At 35.1% G+C, this 20659-nt stretch overlaps 1 protein-coding gene and 1 pseudogene across 1 annotated transcript; one reads left to right on the forward strand and one right to left on the reverse strand.

Annotated features, from left to right (window-relative positions):
* The first annotated feature begins 9439 nt into the window (after window positions 1-9439).
* On the forward strand, window positions 9440-13071 carry LOC147534000 (sugar transport protein MST6-like). Its single transcript, XM_086646954.1, has 3 exons — window positions 9440-10969; window positions 11527-12117; window positions 12299-13071. The coding sequence occupies exons 1-3, from the start codon at window positions 10484-10486 to the stop codon at window positions 12743-12745; spliced, it is 1524 nt and encodes a 507-aa protein (XP_086503080.1). The 5' UTR covers window positions 9440-10483; the 3' UTR covers window positions 12746-13071.
* Window positions 13072-13994: 923 nt separating this feature from the next.
* LOC147534001 (adenylate isopentenyltransferase 5, chloroplastic pseudogene) lies at window positions 13995-14993 on the reverse strand (annotated as a pseudogene).
* Between the last annotated feature and the right edge of the window lie 5666 nt (window positions 14994-20659).

Below are 20659 nucleotides of genomic sequence, written 5' to 3' on the forward strand. Positions count from 1 at the left end.
GTTAAATTTTCAACTAGTGTCATTTTTATTCCTAAACTCTGGCTCGGTGACGAAAAGACCAACAAAAAACGGAAGACAAAAGAAGATAGTGAATTCACTTGAAGAGGGCTCTGAGGGTCAAAGTTACACACGTTATACCATGTGAAAAGATAATAATAACACAAGGAATAACCATGTGAAAAGAGATAACCATTGGCGGAAATTCTGAAATTAACCGTCTTGTGGAGTAGTCAGAACGAGGCTCTGAGGGAACGGTATATTTACTGTAGTAGCGTGGAGGCAATGATGAAAGAAAAGGCGATGGTCAAAAGTGTTGGAATTTTTCAAAATTTAAATGTTGGGAGGAGCCAACAGTACAACGAATAGGTATGATGCCTTTTGTTGTTTTTTTTTTTGGATTAATTCAAACTTCCTGTGGACACATCCCTTGTGAATGGATAACATATCCATTAGATGGTATCTCTTGATCCCATATAAAGCAATTGCTCACCATTCCACACACACAAGATAATCCAACGTACTCCTACTTTCTCTCTCTATCTCTCTGTTTTGGTTTTCTCTTAATAAACAAAACAGTAAGGTGTATGTTATTGGGTGTGTTAATTATACAAAATTCTTTAGTAAACTCGAAGTCGGTTCTTTGGCATTATCAATTATATTTCAGAGTGTTCTCGATTTTGGTCAAGGCGTGCATACTTTGAACCAAGATAGTTGTTAAGACTTCATCGTATCCTGAAGGCAAAATTCCATACCCGTTGTGTACTCGTGGTTTTACCAGAAGGGGGCGAATTTCTGTCTAAAAGAATCGATATAATCGAGCTTTGAAGTTTAGTATACAACATCATTTTTCTTTTCTGTTTTCCATTTCAAATTAGTAACAAATTTTACAACAATTTTTAGACAGAAATTTCACTTAGTTTGAAATGGAAGCATCAACGGCATTGACTCAATCTTTACGTGTTATGAATCAAGACTACACACGTCTTGAAAGTTTTAATGGAGAAAATTTTACAAGGTGGCAAGAAAAACTACGGTTCTTTCTGACTTCAATCAAATTATTTTATATAATAGAAGGGGTTCTTGACAAAATTCCTGATGAGACTCTTGAAGACTCTTCTGAATTACGGGAAAAACGAAGGAAGCGAAAGGAAGACGATTTTCTTTGTCGTGGTCATATTCTGAATGCCCTGTCTACTTCTATCTACAATGCTCATCGTTCAATTGATTCTGCCAAAGCATTATGGGAAGCACTGGACAACAAATACCGCATTGAAGAGGCAAGTAATCAAAAAATTTTAATTGGTAATTTTATGGATTTTAAGATGGTTAACAATAAGTCTGTTATGCTTCAAGTTAATGAATTTTTACTTATTGTTAGCAATCTTAAAAACGCTGGGATTTCTCTTATGGATGCTTTTCTGGTGGGGTTATCATTTCTAGACTACCCCCATCTTGGAGCGACTATAAGAAAAAACTCAAGCACGACGAAGAAAATTATTCATTAGATTCTCTACAACGTCACCTTCGTATTGAAGAAGATTCTCGTATTCGAGAATTAAAAGAGACCCAAACTGATTATCAACCTAAGGCTAATGTGGTTGAAGAAGAGAAATCTGAGAAAGATTCTCTAAAGCCTAGGAAGGATAAAAAGTTTAAGAAACAAACTCCAAAGGACAAGAAGAAGGTAATTTGTTACTATTGTAACAAACCCGACCATTATGCTCGTGATTGTCGCTCAAGAAAGAAAAATCTTAAAGGGCAAGCAAACATGGTCGAAGAAAAATTTATAGCCACAGTTTCTGAAGCCAATACAATAGATGCCGACAGTGGTTGGTGGTACGACACAGGCAGAGACGGAACCAGGACTCGAAATCGAGGGGGGCCGATAAAATATCTTTTCATAAAATGTACTCCAAAGAAAATTTTGGGTTTACAGTTTTACTTGAATTGAGGAAAACATTGTGGAATTATGAAAATTTTGTAATTTTAAATAACTCTTTTCATTTATTTTCAAAATAACAAAAATCTCATAAAAAGATGGTCAAGCCCGGATTTGAACTCACGTCCCTGATGTTGCCAAAGAGGCATAGCTACCACCCCCACTATTCGTACTGTCTGTTTAGTTTGGACTTTACATAATATATAATGCACAATATAATTGGAAATGCAGCCAGCCAAGGGGGGCCATGGCCCCTCTTGGTCTGGCTGTAAATACGTCCCTGGACACAGGAGCTACTATCCATGTCTGTAATGACCGTAATCTTTTCAAGACTTACGAAGTTGGCGGTGACGGAATCGATATTAAAGGAGCCAATAATATCCGTTCTAAAGTCATGGGATTAGGAACTGTGGAACTCTTCTTTACTTCTGGGAAGACTCTAACTCTTCAAAATGTTCATCATGTGCCCGATGTGACTAAAAATCTTGTATCGGGAGACCGTCTTAATAAGAAGGGGTTTAAGATGGTGTATGAGTCTGATAAATTTGTATTGTCCAAAAGGGGCACGTTTGTTGGTCAGGCGTACTCTTGTAACGGAATGATTAAGTTGAATCTAATAAATAATAATTCTTCGGTTTACATTGTTGATTCCGATAATTTATGGCATGGTAGATTAGGTCATGTTAATTATGGTTCTCTTAGAAATATGGAAAAATTAGGTTTAATTTCTAATTGTGATTTTAATTCTACTAGTAAATGCCATGTTTGTGTTCAAGCTAAATTATTTTGAAAATCCCATAAATCTATTGTTAGGAATTCTAATTTGCTTGACATTATTCATAGTGATGTGGGTGATTTAAAAAATCACATAACTAGAGGTGGCAACAAATATTATGTAACTTTCATCGACGATTGTTCTAGATATACTTATGTATATCTAATGAAAAGTAAAGATGAGGTCTTTGAAAAATTTATAATATTTATAGCGGAAGTTGAAAATCAACTTGGTCTTAAGATTAAAATTTTAAGATCTGATAGAGGTGGTGAATACTATTTAAATGAATTTATTAAATTCTGCCAAACACATGGAATTGTTCACCAAGTCACTGCACCTTACACTCCTCAGCAAAATGGAATTGCAGAGAGGAAAAATAGGACTATGATTGAGATGGTTAATGCAATGTTAATTAGTTCTGACTTACCATTATCTTTATGGGGTGAAGCACTATTATCAGCATGTTATATTTTGAATAGGATTCCCTTAAAGAATAAAAATGTGACTCCCTTCGAACTATGGTTTAAAAGAAAACCTAATTTTAGTAGATTAAAAGTTTGGGGCTGCCTTGCATATGTTAGGAAACCAGATCCTAAGAGACCAAAATTAGGTGTTAGAGCCTACAAGTGTGCTTTTATAGGTTATTCGCATAATAGTGTGACATATCGATTCTTAAATCTAGACACTTTTGAAATTATAGAATCTGTAGACGTAGAATTCTTTGAGCATTTGACGAGGTGTAGTGCTAATGATAACAGTATAGGAGATCCTATAAATTTGTCTAATTCTGAATCTGTAATTAGTAGGAATAATATGGATGAAAATCCAAAATCTCGTGAACCTCCTGAATTAGAACCAAGGAGATGTAAGAGGGCTAGAACTGAACGTTCATTTGGTCCTGACTTCATCACTTATCTCATAGAAGGTGATAGAAGTGAAGTAACAGACGTTACAAAGTTTGTTTTGAATATTGATAATGATCCAATTAGCTTTTCTGAAGCTATGAATTCCAGAGATTCTAGTTTCTGGAAAGAAGCTATAAATGATGAAATAAATTCTATCTTATCAAACCAAACTTGGGTATTGTCTGATTTACCTCCTGGGGCTAAACCTATAGGATGTAGATGGATATTTAAGAAGAAGTTAAATCCCGATGGTTCCATAAATAAGTTTAAAGCAAGATTAGTTGCTAAAGGCTTTAAACAGAGGCATGGTATTGATTATTTTGATACTTATGCACCAGTGGCACGTATCTCCTCAATTCGTGTGTTGATTGCCCTTGCCTCAGTTCACCATTTAGTTATTCATCAAATGGATGTGAAAACAGCATTTCTAAATGGTGACTTAGAGGAGGAAGTTTATATGGAACAACCTGAAGGATTTATTTCTCCAGGCCAAGAAAAGAAAGTTTGCAAGTTGGTAAAATCTCTTTATGGTCTGAAGCAAGCGCTTAAGCAGTGGCATGAAAAGTTTGATCATATTGTCCGATCAAATGGGTTTGTCGTTAATGATGCAGATAAGTGTATTTACTGTAAAGTAAATAAGTCTAGTTGTGTACTTATTTGTTTGTACGTTGACGATATGCTTATTTTTGGAACTGATTTATCTTCTGTTGAAGAAACAAAGAAATTCTTATCATCAAAGTTTGATATGAAGGATCTTGGGGTGGCTGATGTTATCTTAGGAATTAAAATACTAAGAAAGGATAATGTATTGGCTTTAAGTCAAACACATTACATCGAGAAAATTCTGAAAAGGTATGATCACTTTGATCATAAACCAGCTTCAACTCCAATGGACCCCAGTATTACATTACTGAAGAGTACTAGTCGTGCCCAAGCTCAACTTGAGTATGCTAGTGTTATAGGTAGTCTGATGTATGCGATGCACTGCACTAGACCTGACATAGCCTACGCTGTCAGTGTACTGTGTCAATTTACGAGTAATCCAGGACCAGAGCATTGGAAAGCTATTTGTAGAGTGCTAAGTTACCTGAAAGGAACCATAGATTATGGTTTACATTTTAAAGGAGACCCCGCTATATTAGAAGGATATAGCGATGCCAGTTGGAATAGTATTGAGACAAAGTCAAAATCTACCACTGGATGGATTTTTACTTTAGGTGGTGCTGCTGTGTCTTGGGGATCCAAGAAGCAGACCATAATTTCTGATTCAACTATGTTGTCAGAATTAATTGCATTAGCAGATGCAAGCAAGGAAGCGGAATGACTTAGAAATCTTCTAGAAGAAATTCCCATATGGAAGAAGCCATCTCCGTCAGTCATGATAAATTGTGACAACCAGGCAACACTTTATAACGTTGCAAATAAGACCTACAATGGCAAGTCGAGACACGTGAGTCTCAGACATCAATTTGTGAGACAATTACTCAAGAGAGGAGTAATTACAGTCGACTATGTAGAAACAAAGAAAAACTAAGCAGACCCATTGACTAAAGGACTTCCTAAAGTAATGGTCTCGGTTAAGAATAAAGAAATGGGACTCAGGTCTGTGAATGAAGGTTGATCGCCTTTAACGGAAACCCAACTTATGTCTTGAAATAGATAGGCAAAGTTCAACGGGTACCAACAAGTTAAAGCTTTCGCGATTATGGAATACTAGCAATTTACATTCTCCCATTTCTGAGCTAGTATTGGTTTTCTGCAAGACAAACGATGGATGATATATCCTTAATAAGTCCTAATTTTTAAGTGGTGCCTCGCGGAAACACATCAAGTGGACTTACCTAAGTGAGTGTGGAGATCAGGCCGTCTCCTAAGAAAATAAGACCGTTTTCCGAAGAAGACTCATGAAAGGGATATTGCACATGGCCATTAATGTGCGGAGTATGAACACTTTGATTCACCGAAACAAGTATGTGCGATGGCTCCGGTTTCATCACTAAAGGATTCTTGGTTCAAGATACGTTCACCATAGCATTCTGATAAAGCTTTGAGTTGTTTGCACTAAGTGAAGGTTCAAATCCATAAGATACCTATCATGTATGTACAAGTTTCTGCGATAATGCCAAAATTGTCTGTTTTGTTTTATTTTGTCTTTTATGTTTTGTTTTCGTTGAGTTATCTTGTAATATTTCAAATCTTGAAAATGGTGGGGGAATGTTGGAATTTTTCAAAATTTAAATGTTGGGAGGAGCCAACAGTACAACGAATAGGTATGATGCCTTTTGTTGTTTTTTTTTTTGGATTAATTCAAACTTCCTGTGGACACATCCCTTGTGAATGGATAACATATCCATTAGATGGTATCTCTTGATGCCATATAAATCAATAGCTCACCATTCCACACACACAAGATAATCCAACGTACTCCTACTTTCTCTCTCTATCTCTCTGTTTTGGTTTTCTCTTAATAAACAAAACAGTAAGGTGTATGTTATTGGGTGTGTTAATTATACAAAATTCTTTGGTAAACTCGAAGTCGGTTCTTTGGCATTATCAATTATATTTCAGAGTGTTCTCGATTTTGGTCAAGGCGTGCATACTTTGAACCAAGATAGTTGTTAAGACTTCATCGTATCCTGAAGGCAAAATTCCATACCCTTTGTGTACTCGTGGTTTTACCAGAAGGGGGCGAATTTCTGTCTAAAAGAATCGATATAATCGAGCTTTGAAGTTTAGTATACAACATCATTTTTCTTTTCTGTTTTCCATTTCAAATTAGTAACAAATTTTACAACAATTTTTAGACAGAAATTTCACTTAGTTTGAAATGGAAGCATCAACGGCATTGACTCAATCTTTACGTGTTATGAATCAAGACTACACACGTCTTGAAAGTTTTAATGGAGAAAATTTTACAAGGTGGCAAGAAAAACTACGGTTCTTTCTGACTTCAATCAAATCTATTATATAAAACAGAAGGGAAAACGATGACTGGGACAAACATCATTTTTTAATTATGAATATTGTCTAGGGGTCTCTAAAATTTTCCACTATAGTCCCTCTTCGAGTTTCTCTAAATATATTATTTTTCTATTGTTAGATTTGTAATTTCGTATTGTAGGGAAAGTGAGAGATACCCCGAAATATAGTTTTCCCAACTTTCCTCAAATATAGAGAAAATCTTGACCCCTCTATCATACGGGTAAATATTTTTGAAAACAAATCTTGAAGATTTTTTCAATATGGAAAGCACTAACCCACATTTTTTCTACTAATTATTTGGCACTAAAGAGGACTAATGCCCATAAATCCATGCTAATCACTAGACAGTGAAGTAAGGAAGAAGGTAAAAGTTGAGAGCTTGATCATATTTCCTATGAGAGAATGAAGTAGTGTATCATGGTTCTTGAGCCCTTGATAGTTCATTCCAACATGAACAGATATATGCTTAGAAAATCTATGTGTAAAATATGAGTTTCTGTTTTGTATTTTTTTTCTAGATTCAATGTTTGATGATCAAGTTTGCATACTTGGCCCAAATAATTATCTGGGTTAAGATTAACCAATCAAAGCATGGACTCAATATTTTCAGAGAGATAGAACCGGTGTTTGAAGAGATTTATTAGACATAGATTACAAATAAGATGTTCAGAGAATGGTTCATGAAAAGTTCTTTTAAAAAGATGGACAATTAATTTCTTATTTATCACTTTAATATATTGTATTTATTCACTACAATGTGGATGTATGTTTATTACTACAGTAGTAAAACTTACAATATACCTTTTATACTTCGTTTAGATGTTTACTACATATGTTGATACCACAACTATGATTCGCGTTGCGTCTATGATGATTATCATTATTCACTCATATTTGTATCTGGGTCGTAGAAGTAATGTCATTGTTGATAAGAGACCTTGCATAAATCGGAACCAAGAAAGAAATATATTGTAAAGAATGTGTTCTGAGAGTGGTCGTTAGTGCCACGAATAACTTCTAACGAAACAAATTCTTTTTCAACGTTTGTGGGCAACAAACAATGAAAAATATGAAATCTGGATGAATTTTTTTTTGGTAACAAACCAAACAGTGGAAAACGGAGACAGTGGAAAATTATTTTTTTTTCACTTAACTAACCAAACTGTGGAAAATATAAAAAGTGTTAGAGAGAAAACGTTTCTTGGTGAAAAAAATATAACATTAGGTTTGGTTGAAGAGAAATTTAATTGTCGTCTACATCTACATCCTCATTGTTTAGATTTTTCGAAGTTATCGGAGACGAAGAAGATATAATGGTCCAGATGACCCATGAAGCAGATGATGTTGTTATAATCCAGCAAGTATTTGAGGGTGGTTCATGGTCATCTATGGGTTTTCTACCATCAGAAGAAATGGTAAGATGATTTGCTTATGATTATGAATGATGTGCATGTTTAATAATCTCATGGGTTTATGATTGATGATCTACTAAAAAGTGATTTTATAGAGTTAGATGATTAGCTTTTGCCTCTTGTGGGCATCGATTCTTCAATCATTGTAAATTTTTGCCTCTTGTTGCAGAATGAAATAATTTTCGAAAGTGTTCCTTATGTGAGATTGTAGGTTCCTTAGGTATCTGATTTGTTAATTTTTTTTAGCGATGACAGTTTTGTTTCATATAATAATAAAACTATTGATAAAGTTGTAGTTTTCTATCCTCTATTTTTATTTGGCTATTATAGTATGGTGTGGCCTGTCCAGATGGTTTTATGAATGTGGAATGAGTTAGTAAAAATATTTTGGATTATAGGTTGCTCGAACTCTATCATGGTTAATTTAATTATGGTTGATGTTGGACAAGGAATCCAAGGGCATGTGATTTCCTCTCTCTACTTCACTAATATGTTGTGCGGTCAAAGATTAAATTCACTTAAGAAAATACCTAACACTTTATACACAATAAGTCAGACAATTTGATTTTGCATATCTTTTTTTATTATGAGATTGCTAAATATTTGGAAGTATGGAAAAATATTGAATTTCAAGATTGAACCAGTTGGAATATAGTTATTAATACACTTCACGAATTCTAGCGAATTGATGTGTAAAGAAACAATTATATCAAATTTGAAAATCAAACCGGTCAGACGCTCTTTGCATAATAAGTTAGACAATTTAATGATGGTGTTTTTTTTACACAAAGTGTTACGAAGAAGTAAAGTTTTTATTGTATCATTTACTTTTTTACTGGCTTCTTATAATATTTAGACATGATTTAAAGTTTTATTGTATCATTTACTTATTTATGTCTTTTTATAATATTTAAATATGATTTTAATCGTGCCTGGAGGCACGGGGTTTACCCTAGTTATTTTATATAATAGAAGGGATTCTTGACAAAATTAGTAACAAATTTTACAACAAAAAGTTGCTGCTCTGTAGACCTCAGAATGTACCTTGTGATCTACCGTTCTTAAGTAAGATTTTACTCCACAAGCCTCGTTAACAAGCTTGTACTCTCTCATGGGTCGGTCGTCGGTAGCGGCAATCTCCAAATTACATGCCTTGCATAACCTAATGACTACCCATGCCAGACAACTTCTGTCTACCAATTATGGATGTGGAGGTAAGATAACACCTATCTAACATATAGGAATGTTTGGCGGTTCAAATCTACTAGATATGAATGTTAGGTGGGATCTATCAACAAGATAGCGATGGTGTAACACCTATCTACTGAACAGACAAGTCTAGTAGTGATAATATCGAAAAGTGTACTTTTGATATCTTCTAATGAATCGATCCTTTCGACCAGCTGGTGAGATTTATTCGTACTCAGGGTGGACTCGAGTAGAAGAAAAACCTACAAAAATGGGAGAAGACACTTTGATGCCCAAGTCAGTGGGACATTTTTTGCAGTTTAAGGAAACAATTGAAAGAGTGAGATTGGAGAAGATGATATGAGATCATTTCTAGGGAAAACCTTATATGTTATACATAGGTATGGTGAATTATGCGATGCACGGTAGAGATCTTGCAGTGGTAAAACACGCATATTAATGGTAATCACGTGTGTATGGTCGTTCGAGAGGATAACATATGTTGAATGTATATCTTCTGAAACATAAGGGTTTATGTAACAAAAGTGGATCTTTGGTTTTATGATCTTTCGTGTCATTGTTGTTTTCTTCAGGCAGAGTTGAGTTAAACGTGTCGAGCTTACTCCAGTCAACCTCTTGCTTTTGTCACTTTGATTTAGGCATTCAGTATGAAAGTGTGAGAAAGATCTAAAGATTGAGGATGAAAAACCCTTTTATAAGCAATCGCAACCATTTGAATGGTGTGATTTTAGAATACCCCGGTCAGGCAAAACATCCAAGTTATGCCCGCATCGCGAGAATGCAATTTGCAGCGGTAGTTTTAAGAGAATGCCAACTACAAATGCTTTGCCTCGAAGGAGAATCATAGACAGACCAATAGAGGAGCACCTCTTGCGTTGCCTAAGGCATAAATAACTCTTCAAATTAGAGTTGCTGACAGTACGAATTCCGCATAGGACTAACTATGACATAAACATAACATAACTCTTCAAATTATAGTTTATCAATTATATGGCTTCCAATGATCGATTATTTTAATTAGAAAACAGGGTTAAATATTGAAGAAAATTAGAGAATATCACATGAAGGGCAAAAGGGACAAGTTTAACTAAAACGGTTATTATTTTCTACCAAGAAGAAGATCTACACCTATTTTCAGAATCTCAGATAAGTTTGGACTCTTTTTTGTTTTTTCACTTTCCGGTTTCTTATCTTACCTAAACACTTCCCTTATAAGAAAACAAGACTTCTTTATTCAGACTACCAAGTAACCAGATCGATTATGGAGACAGATAGTCCTCCTCTTCCTCTTACTACTACTGATGAAACTACTCCATTATTATCACCATCATCATCATCATCATCTAAAGAAGAAGAAAAAGAAGATCAAGTGATGAAACATCAAAAAGCAGAAACAATGAGAAGAAGAAGAAGAAATAGTCTTGTTTTGACATGGGTATTGGGAATATGTGTTCCACTTATGTTTGGGTATGAAATTGGAAACACTGGTAGCTTGATATCTATGGTTCCTTTTCGAGGGCATACTGTGGCTACTATGTCTTGTTACTGTTTGGCTGCTATAGTTTCATTATTTGTGAGAAGGTTGTCTTTAGTTCTAGTTGGTACTGTCTTTTATTCATTGAATTTCATCAATGTTCTTATTATTTTTCTTATGGGATCACAAACACATCATGCTCACTATCTCGGCTCGAATACGTTTATTATCCGTCAAATCTTAATGAGCATCGGTTTCGGAATTACTATTCAGGTATCTTTCTCTTCCTTATCATATTAGTACTATATATTATTATTGTTTTATGAACTTATGTAAGGAAAAAAAAAGAAGTGGAAGACTAACAAACATACAGAGGTTACCCCATTTTAGGGTTTGCCAATAATGTTATGAAGGCAACACTTGATGTTCTACTATGATATATCTGTTTTCACTATTGTCCTTTATCTTTTTATACCTAAAAGGCTAGGCCCAAGTAGATGAGGCACTGGGGTTTTGTTCTTAGCATTAGCTCTCACAAGCCTAACTAAAATGTATGACATTAACAAAAATAGTACATGATTCCCCCGCCTATCATAATACACAACGATATTGTGGATCACTTGTCACCACTCACCACCCACATGTGACATGGTGTGAGGTTTTGTTGAACCTAGAACACACCGACATCCCAATGTGATGCCATCACACCTATTATCCATGCTCTAGATGTCCACCATTGCAACATGAGACTATCAAGTAAAAATGTCGATAAAAAACACGGATGTAGGCATATATGAACTAACATGTTTTCTTTTCTTGTTATATTTCAGTCAGTCCCACTCTACTTATCTGAAAAGCTACCAAAAAGATACAAAAATCTTAGTGAATGGTTTCAACCAATAATTGCAGTTGGAGTTGTTCTAGCTAGTCTTGCAAACTATGGTATAAACAAGATTGACAACGACTGGGGACGGGGTATTAGTTTCTTAATTTCTAGTTTTCTTGCTGCGGCAATTGCAGTTTCTTCTATAACTCTTTATCGTGTCGACTCTTCCATGAACGGCATAAACCAGATCACGAAAGAGATTATAGAAGAAGAATTCAAGAAAGTGTTTCTTGAGAGTAGAAAACTTGACTACTGGAAGAAAATCATGGAGAAGAAGTATATACCTCATTTATGCATTACCATAATGGTAGCTTTGTTTCAGCAGATTATGGGGATTAACTTCATATTGTACTTTGGTCCATTGATATTTAAGTCTTTAGGGAGTGATAAGGACTATCCATTTGCTTGTGCATTGATAGTCAGTGTTGTTCATGCTTCTTCAACTTTAGCTACGACGATTTTCCCATCAACTAAGAAGAGAAGGGATTGTAAGACTCAGCTTGTAGGCACCTATGTTGACTTGTTCATTCTACAGGTAACTTTTCTATACACTAGACTGAGATAAAAATACGGTCTTACGTTGTGTTTGTCTTTTTTTCTCTCAATGTCTACATCGGACTCGTCTCAATCTGACTCGTTTAACTAGTCACAAACTGGCTCGCATGACTAGTTTGAATTTGAATTGTTTGACTCTAACTTGAAGAGTTTATGTGCAGGTGGGAATAGGTCTTGCAGGTATCTGCTTAATGTATACACAAGCAAATGTTTTTCCACTCATCTGCTTGTATGTAGTGTATTATAATTTTAGGGCACCCGAAGCTTGGTTGCGCGTCCGTGATGAAATGTTTCCAGTAGAGATAAGAAGAAGTGCTCAGAGTTTAAATGTTTCCTTTAACATCTACTTCTCTGTTATCATCTCTTTGCTTTACTTAAGGAGCTTTTACTACATCAAGTTGGCATCATTCTTAATCACTTCAATTTTCACTGTGGGCGGTTGCATAATTTTCCACAATTTAATCCCACAGACAAAAGGAAAATCAACCGAAGAAATGTTGGTCATCTGGAAGGAACAAATGTTCTGGGCTAAGTACGTCTACGGCGAAAAAGAAGAAGCAACACAGTTAAGTTCCGACGAGGATGATTGGGTCGTATTATCTGATTGAGTTCGACTTATGCTTTTCATTTTGGTTAGTAGTACATAGGCCACCCTAGTAATTCAAGTAACTGTTTCCGTATTCTTTTTTTTTCTTTGGTTTTTCAATTGAACAATGAAAAAGGGATTCACTACAACCCAAAGTTGATGTTGCCAGTTCTCATTGGTTGGGAATTGTCTTTCTAAATGGCCCCGACCAATGAACGTCGGCCATATGAGCAGGCCCATTTAGCGTTTTAGTTTTCAAATAGATTGTTTTTAGTTTCTTTTCTTGTCGAATGTCGAGAATGTTTCTTTTTGGTTTGTAGTAGGACTAATAGATTCATTTCCATTGCATGTTATTGTGTTAGGTCATATAGAACAAACAATTATAGAGCCACAGAAATCCCAGGCAGAAAAAAACTAGTTGGTTCCAACTTTTCGAGACAATGGCTCCACGAGCCTCAGTACACAAAGCAAATAGAAGGCTAGTTATGAAATCCAAAAAAACTGGTGGGTGTGGGATCCATTTGTTAAAGAAAGTCCATATAAAATTAAAAAGTTTAACTAATTAAAATTATTTTTTGAAAACCCCGAGGATCGGTAGTTCGGCGGTGTGAAGTTTGATTCGAGTTATTAGGGATATAAATAAAAGGATATTAGTCTAAGAATGACTTTTAAGGTGGTTTCTATGCCTTTATAGTTGATGAGGGCCTTCAGAAAGCAGTTATGAACATATTTCATCCCTATGATGTATCCAAGTCATTTGATGTATAATTTATGATGTCTATTGTAGTCATTTAATCTTGTATATTGAAAAAAGAAAAGAAAATAATACAATCAAGCCGTGTAGATAAATACATTCAAACGGGCGTCAAGTCTTAACCCTTATGTACTAATTAAGATGTTATGCTATTTACTTAACAAGACGATCGACTAACTCACGAACTTGGTAGAGCAAATGTCATATACGAGAGAAACAATCAACGTGGAACTTAATACTCGTGCTGACAGAGTTAGAGTAAGAATCGGGTAGACTGGGTGTGACCACTGAGTACTATCACGTACGAACATTGAGAGGTATATTTTTAGCGGTCGTCCTCCATATGACAGATATATTTGTCATATCAACTGATTGATCGAGATTGAAATATCATAACAACCCGTTATCCAACAGTTATAATTGTCACTGAGATGATCTGACACGAAATTCTGATTTCGCCCCTTCTTGGAATCGAAGTAGAAATATTACCTTAATACTTGTGGGGTTTGAGTAAAATCTAAAGAGGGCCGGCTGCAACTACTGCATCCATTACCTCCCTTGATATTTCAGTTGAAACCATCCTAGGGCTAGTCTTCGCCGTAGCCTTTTGATGGTCATCATCATAAAGAAAACGCCTAACGATCAGAGAACTAGGACCGGCCACTAGATTCTCCCACGCTTCATCAGATTGTCGGCCTTGTTTTACGAATGCATCTGTACCATCAAGACGGTGAATATTCCATCCTGGAAGTAGTCTTAACCGTTGGATCTTTTTCAATTGCTTGCATGCTAATTTACAATTATTGACCTTAATCTCATTTACGCCTTTCTCGAACAATTTATTACGTATTTGATAATCAGAACCAATAGTTTCAGCCCGTAAGAACCGGTCCAACTCTGAAACTCCAATAGCCCGTCTAATTCCTCGACCAAAGTCAGCGTTCAGATCAAATATCTCTCGAACTTCGTCTACTAATCCGGCTTGAACCATTTTATCAACCCTAGTTGATACAAATGAATGAAGAACTGGTAATGAAACATCAACCCAGAGAAAACAATATTCATATCTTGAATGGCATTCGAGTTCTTCGTGGTTGACAAGAGCTTCAATAAACGAATTAGAACCTCCAACGACAATTGGGAGACGGTTCCGCTTTGAAATAGAATCAATAGCTACGGTAGCTAACTGACGGAAATCAGAACCAGTAAAATCAGAATCTGGATCAATTATTCCTAACAGATGGTGTGGAATACCACACTTTTCTTCCTCAGTTACCTTATTCGTGACGATATCTAGACCGTTGTAAACTTGAATTTTATCTGAATTTATTATTTCAGCTGGAAACCGGTTTGCTAAATCAATAGAAAGTCTTGATTTTCCGGTTCCGGTTGCCCCCATCACCACCACTACTTTCTCTTTCCGCCACCATCTGTTGAACGAGTTCGTTGTAATTGGGCTCGTCCGAAAGCTCACTAGAGGTTGAACTTGTTTGCAAGCTGAAAATGATATTCTCATTATGGTGAATTTTAACCTGATCATATCAAACCAAGAAACCAAATTTAGAAACAAGGAGAATATAAAAGAAGAATTGAAGTACAAATTATAGATAGGTTTAGTCATATACATGTACCTATTTACACTTGGGGTTTCCTCTTCCCTTTTGATGTGATCAACTAGAAAATGAGAGAGAGAGAAAGGTTAGCTCTAAAGTGAGGGAAAGGGTTGTTTTGATAGGTTGGTTAAAAATTGGTATGAAGTTGTAGAAGTTAGTGATGGTTTTTATAAGGTTTTTCTAATTTCTAAACCACATAAATTTGGATTATGGCAAGAATAAGAGAAGTTTATGGAGATATATAACTAACCATAATATGAATGAAAAGGAAAAGCAAAACAAAGTACACTTGGTATGGATGAATTGAAATTATAGGATGATCTTGTTCTTCTCTCTTTAGAGTGTTGGATTGAAGTGATTTGGAAATGTGGGAGGAGCTCTGGTTTTTATATAGATGTATATCTAGTGGAGGTTAAATCATTTAACCCTACTATGTTTACACTAACTTGGGCTTCACTTTGATTTTTTTTTTTTGTATAATTTAGGGAACTTTAAGGATAATATTAAGAAAAAAATAGAGGTTTTTTATTTTCATTTTATTATATTTTTTTTGAAATTGCCAGTATACTTTAAACGACATGACGTTGTGTTTTAAATCTATAATCTTAACGTTGAAAAGAAGCTTGGTAACCACTGTAACTCAGAGTTGACGACCCCAAGAAACTATTACAACTTGTTCAGAGCTAGGTAAAAAAAATTTCATGGTTAACACTTACCTTTTCGGGTTTGGTACTCTCAATTCGCAACATTTAATTTGGTCCATTTAATATCGATTTAAAAAATTTATTTCTACAATAATTCAACACCAATTGATTGATAAGTTGATACCAAAGCTATTGTTTCTTTTTTCAAAATCCAAAATCCTTCTTTCATTTATTATGAAAGTGGATGGAACTTTAGTTTTATAATCTAATAGTCAAAAATTGTCAAGATATATTATAATAGGCCATGGAAGAAGAAACTCAAACTAAGTTTAGATAGAAGAATTTATGACTAATTTCTTATTAAAATAAAGTTTAGGTAATGATCAAGAACCCATTAATGAAATATATATCACTTGAGTTAATATGTCAACTAAAGTACCAAAGGAAGTGATGTGGTTCCAAAGAGGATTCTCTCAAGACTAAGAAGCATGTTTAATCAATACTTCCTTTTACATGAATATAATGAAAAATATTCAAGAATTTTAGGGTTGTGTCGATGTGCTTATCAGAACACTACCCACTTACCAATTATTATTGGAGGGATGGTTGCTTTCTTATGAAAGAAATGGACAAAAAGAAGTTTTCCATAGTGGTTAATTGTCTCCATTTTCTTATTATTTTTGAAGTGAGGAGGCTTGATTATAGTACTAATAATAATAATAATTATTATTATTATAATGAACAACAATAATTTTAAGCAATTATAACAATTCATTGATAATCAATTACTAATATTTGTATAATTCTGTTTTCTTTCTAAACATTTGAAGCTCCCATATCTAAAGACAAATAAATACTCAAATAACAACTTACTAAGGCGCATATCCATCAATTTAGAGTTAAAATAATTCATATTGAATAGAGTAAAAAATCGGTAGAAAATTGACGGAAAAAATCAATCTGCTCAAAATGTGACCGAAGTTGACTCGGATCTTAAACATGTGACCGAAGTTGACTCAGATCTTAAATCAAAATTCAGATCTAACTTCTTAAACAAAAACAAAGAATATTCGTATTTTCATAGAAGTACAACCAATCAAAACAAGAAGTGAGGTTAACACGTTGACCGATTAATTCATTGAAGTGATTTAAGAAAAATAATAATATTTCATATTGAGAGAAGTACAACGGATCAAAATAATAATTATAGAAATTAAATATTTACATTTATATGTGCATCTTAGCATTATGTCACTCATTACTGTCTCTTTTGAGTTTGATTAGATGATATATCACTATCACGAAAGATAAGACAAATTTAATGCCCAAAAGCACTAAATTTTTTAGTACCTTCAAATAGAAAACAGTTTGGAACTTATTTTCTATTTCTAATCTAGCTTTTCCTGTTGTTTTTACTTATATTCATGGTTTGCAAGATGAATTGGGGTTTCAACTTTCAACCAATGAAAAAACTGCTTAAGAATAAACAATATTATTTTGTGAAAATGTAGCCTAAGGCACTTTTGGCGCCTCTTGACGGTAAACAAGAACTTTCGGGCTTCGCCTACAGCCTCGGAGAAGCAGCCCGGCGATGCATTCTTGGCAAGTAACATACACAAATATTTAATTATGCGAAGAACAATCCAAATTCACATACAGCCTTAGTTCAAGTATGTTCTAAATTTTTAAGACCTTCTTATTTAACTTGGGGTGGGGGGGGGGGGGGGGGGTTGTGGATTGGGACTTTCACAGACTTTTATAGATAAAATGTTCCGTAGACATTTCGGATGACTTTTATAGACAACATGTCTTCATAGACATTTTCAAGACATTGAGTTTGTAGACAAAATGTCTTTATAAAAATTTCAAGACATTTGATCCATAGACAAAATGTCTTGGAGATGGACATTTATTATTTTAATATTGTTATTATTGTTTAATCACATGAAATAATATATTTATACTACCATTTCAAATATATATTTTTCGACTTTCGTAGACATCTGTGAATATTTGTGGACATTGGTGTACATTTGGTAGACATTTATTATTTTAATATTATTATTATTAATGTTTAATCACATGAAATAATATATTTATACTAACATTTCAAATATATATTTTTCGACTTTCGTAGACATCTGTGAATATTTGTAGACATTGGTGGACATTTGGTAGACATTTATTATTTTAATATTATTATTAATGTTTAATCACATGAAATAAGATATTTATACTAACATTTCAAATATATTTTTTTTCAACTTTCGTAGACATCTGTGAATATTTGTGGACACCATGTGCTATGGCTCGAATCAGTAGTCAATCCTATTTCCGATAGGAGCAGTTGACAATTGAATCCGGTAGACATTTATTATATTAATATTATTATTATTGTTTAATCACATGAAATAATATATTTATACTAACATTTCAAATATATATTTTTTGACTTTCGTAGACATCGGTGAATATTTGTGAACATTGGTGGACATTTGGTAGACATTTATTATTTTAATATTATTATTGTTGTTTGATCACATGATGGACTTCAAATGTCTCTTGTTTTTTGAAAGACATTTTGGCTTCCAAATTTGTCCCAAATCCTTCACAAAATCCATCAAACTATGAAGTCCACCAAAGTCTGAGACATTTTGGAAGACAATCGAATGCCTCAGACTTTCATAGACTCTCAAATGTCTGGATTTGAATGCCTCAGACTTTCGTGGACTCTAAAATGTCTGGATTTGAATGCCTCGGACTTTCGCGGACTCTCAAATGTCCACGAAAGTCCCAATCCAATACCCCCCCCCCCTTAGTTAAGCATTATCATAACCACTTGTGGATCAGTCGCACACGACTATTCTGAGTAAAGACATTCAAGTTTTTCTACTCTTTTTTTTTTTGAATAAGTTGATTAAATTAATATGAGAAACGAAAGGATTACAAAAACGCACTCGGCTTAGAGGCCGACAGCAAGAAAAGAAAACAAAAAAGAAAAACACAGCAAGGTCACCGCGACGGAAGCCAAAACACAAAACAACGACATAAGCAAAACATTACAGCGTTAGAATAAAACCATTCCACGCCTCAACCATGCAGCTGAAAGAAAATACTTTCGCCCACTTATACGATCTGCTCCAGTGGTAAATAAGACATTTAGCCGCGAAGAAGATGAATTCTGCTGATCTGTTTTTATCCCTGAAGATTCCGTCGTTTCTAGCACTCCAAATTGCCCAAATGATAGCTTTAGGGATAATGTTGAGAATAGCCTTCTTATGTTGACTACCTTTAATTCCTTTCCATGCGAGTAATATATCACTAATGGAGCTGGGAATACACCATATGAAACCGATGCTTCTCATGAATAAGTTCCATACGTCCCTCGTAATGTCACAATGGAGAAATATATGCGAGGCTGATTCTTCATCTTTCCCACAAAAACCGCAACGATTAGGCGAAATGAAACCTCGTTTTCTCAAATTATCCATGGTTGGAATTCTATCCCAAATCACAGCCCATAAGAACACACCCTCATGGGAATATTGTTTCTCCAAACATCTCTAAAAACCGGTTTACTTTCCACCTCCTGGTTTGACAAAAGCGAGAACATTGCTCTTACCGATAGGTCTACCTTATCCGGATCCGGGTTTGAAATCCATACCCTAGCGTCCGGAAGATTAGTTAGGCAAAGCGGTTCTAAGTCGTTTAACAAACGATTGGCCTCCTCCAACTCCCAATCATATAGCCCTCTCCTAAAATCCATCCTCCATACCTTAGAGTTATTATCGAAGAAATCACTAACAGTCCCATCCTTCAAAACAGAGAGCACAAAAAGATTCGAATAGGTTACTTTGAGGGATGTATCCTTAACCCAAATATCGCCCCAAAAACTCGTGTTCTTACCGTCCCCGACCTTAATTTTGGATACGGATTTGAACTTGTGCCACCTTTTGTAAATCCCCCTCCAAACCGATACCCCATAAGCTTTTTTGGGGGGTTTCGAAATCCACCCAAGCTCCTCTTCCCCATATTTCTCCTTAATAATTTTCCTCCACAAGTGGTTCTTTTCCTTGCCGAACCTCCATAGCCACTTAGATAAAAGAGCATCGTTCATCCTCCTCAGACTTTTGATTCCTAAACCCCCTTGAGCTATCGGCCTACAAAGAATCTCCCATGCCACCCAATGGGCTTTCTTGTTGGCCAACTCGCCATCCCAAAAGAAATCCTTGAATTTTCTTTCCAAATCATTACAAATCGAGACCGGAGCCGAAAACAAAGATAAGAAATAAATAGGAAGAGCCGATAGGACCGCCTTAATAAGAGTCAATTTCCCCCCTCTTGACAAAAGTCTTGCCTTCCAAGGCGAGAGACGTCTCGCCATTTTCTCTATGACTGGATCCCATAAGTGTTTGGATCTATATGAAAAACCCAACGGCATACCTAAGTAAGAGATAGGAAGAGATGCTTTAACACAACCAAAAGTCGCGGCCAAGTCATCTAAACCCTCCACCTTGCCAACTTCAATCACTTGGCTTTTGCCGAAGTTTACTTTAAGACCGGAGGCTGCTTCAAACCAAATGAGAGTGTCTTTTAATTTGCGAATCTGGTTGATGTCTTCCTTGATGAAAAATAAGGTGTCGTCCGCAAATTGAAGATGAGTAATAGGCGTACCATTATCCGACACCTTGAAGCCATCGAACCATTGAATCTGTTCTCCTCTTTTAACCATACAGCTAAGAACTTCAGCCACGAGCAGAAATAAAAGAGGCGAAAGTGGGTCCCCTTGGCGGATCCCCCTGGAATTCATAAACACCGATGTCGTAGTACCATTTATCAAAGCCGAAAAGGAAACCGAAGAGATACAGTTAAAAATCCACGTTCTCCACTTGTATTTGAACCCCATCTTAGTCATAATGTCGTAC

This window comes from Eschscholzia californica, unplaced genomic scaffold, assembly GCF_041429995.1.
Source record: "Eschscholzia californica isolate CP2 unplaced genomic scaffold, dmEscCali1.0.p SCAF_6, whole genome shotgun sequence".
In the NCBI taxonomy this organism is placed as follows: Eukaryota; Viridiplantae; Streptophyta; class Magnoliopsida; order Ranunculales; family Papaveraceae; genus Eschscholzia; species Eschscholzia californica.

Coding starts and splice junctions, on each gene's coding strand:
- LOC147534000 (XM_086646954.1), top strand. CDS start 10,484: ATGGAGACAGATAGTCCTCCTCTTCCTCTTACTACTACTGATGAAACT. Junction 10,970..11,526: donor GTTTCGGAATTACTATTCAG/GTATCTTTCTCT, acceptor GTTATATTTCAG/TCAGTCCCACTCTACTTATC. Junction 12,118..12,298: donor TTGACTTGTTCATTCTACAG/GTAACTTTTCTA, acceptor GTTTATGTGCAG/GTGGGAATAGGTCTTGCAGG.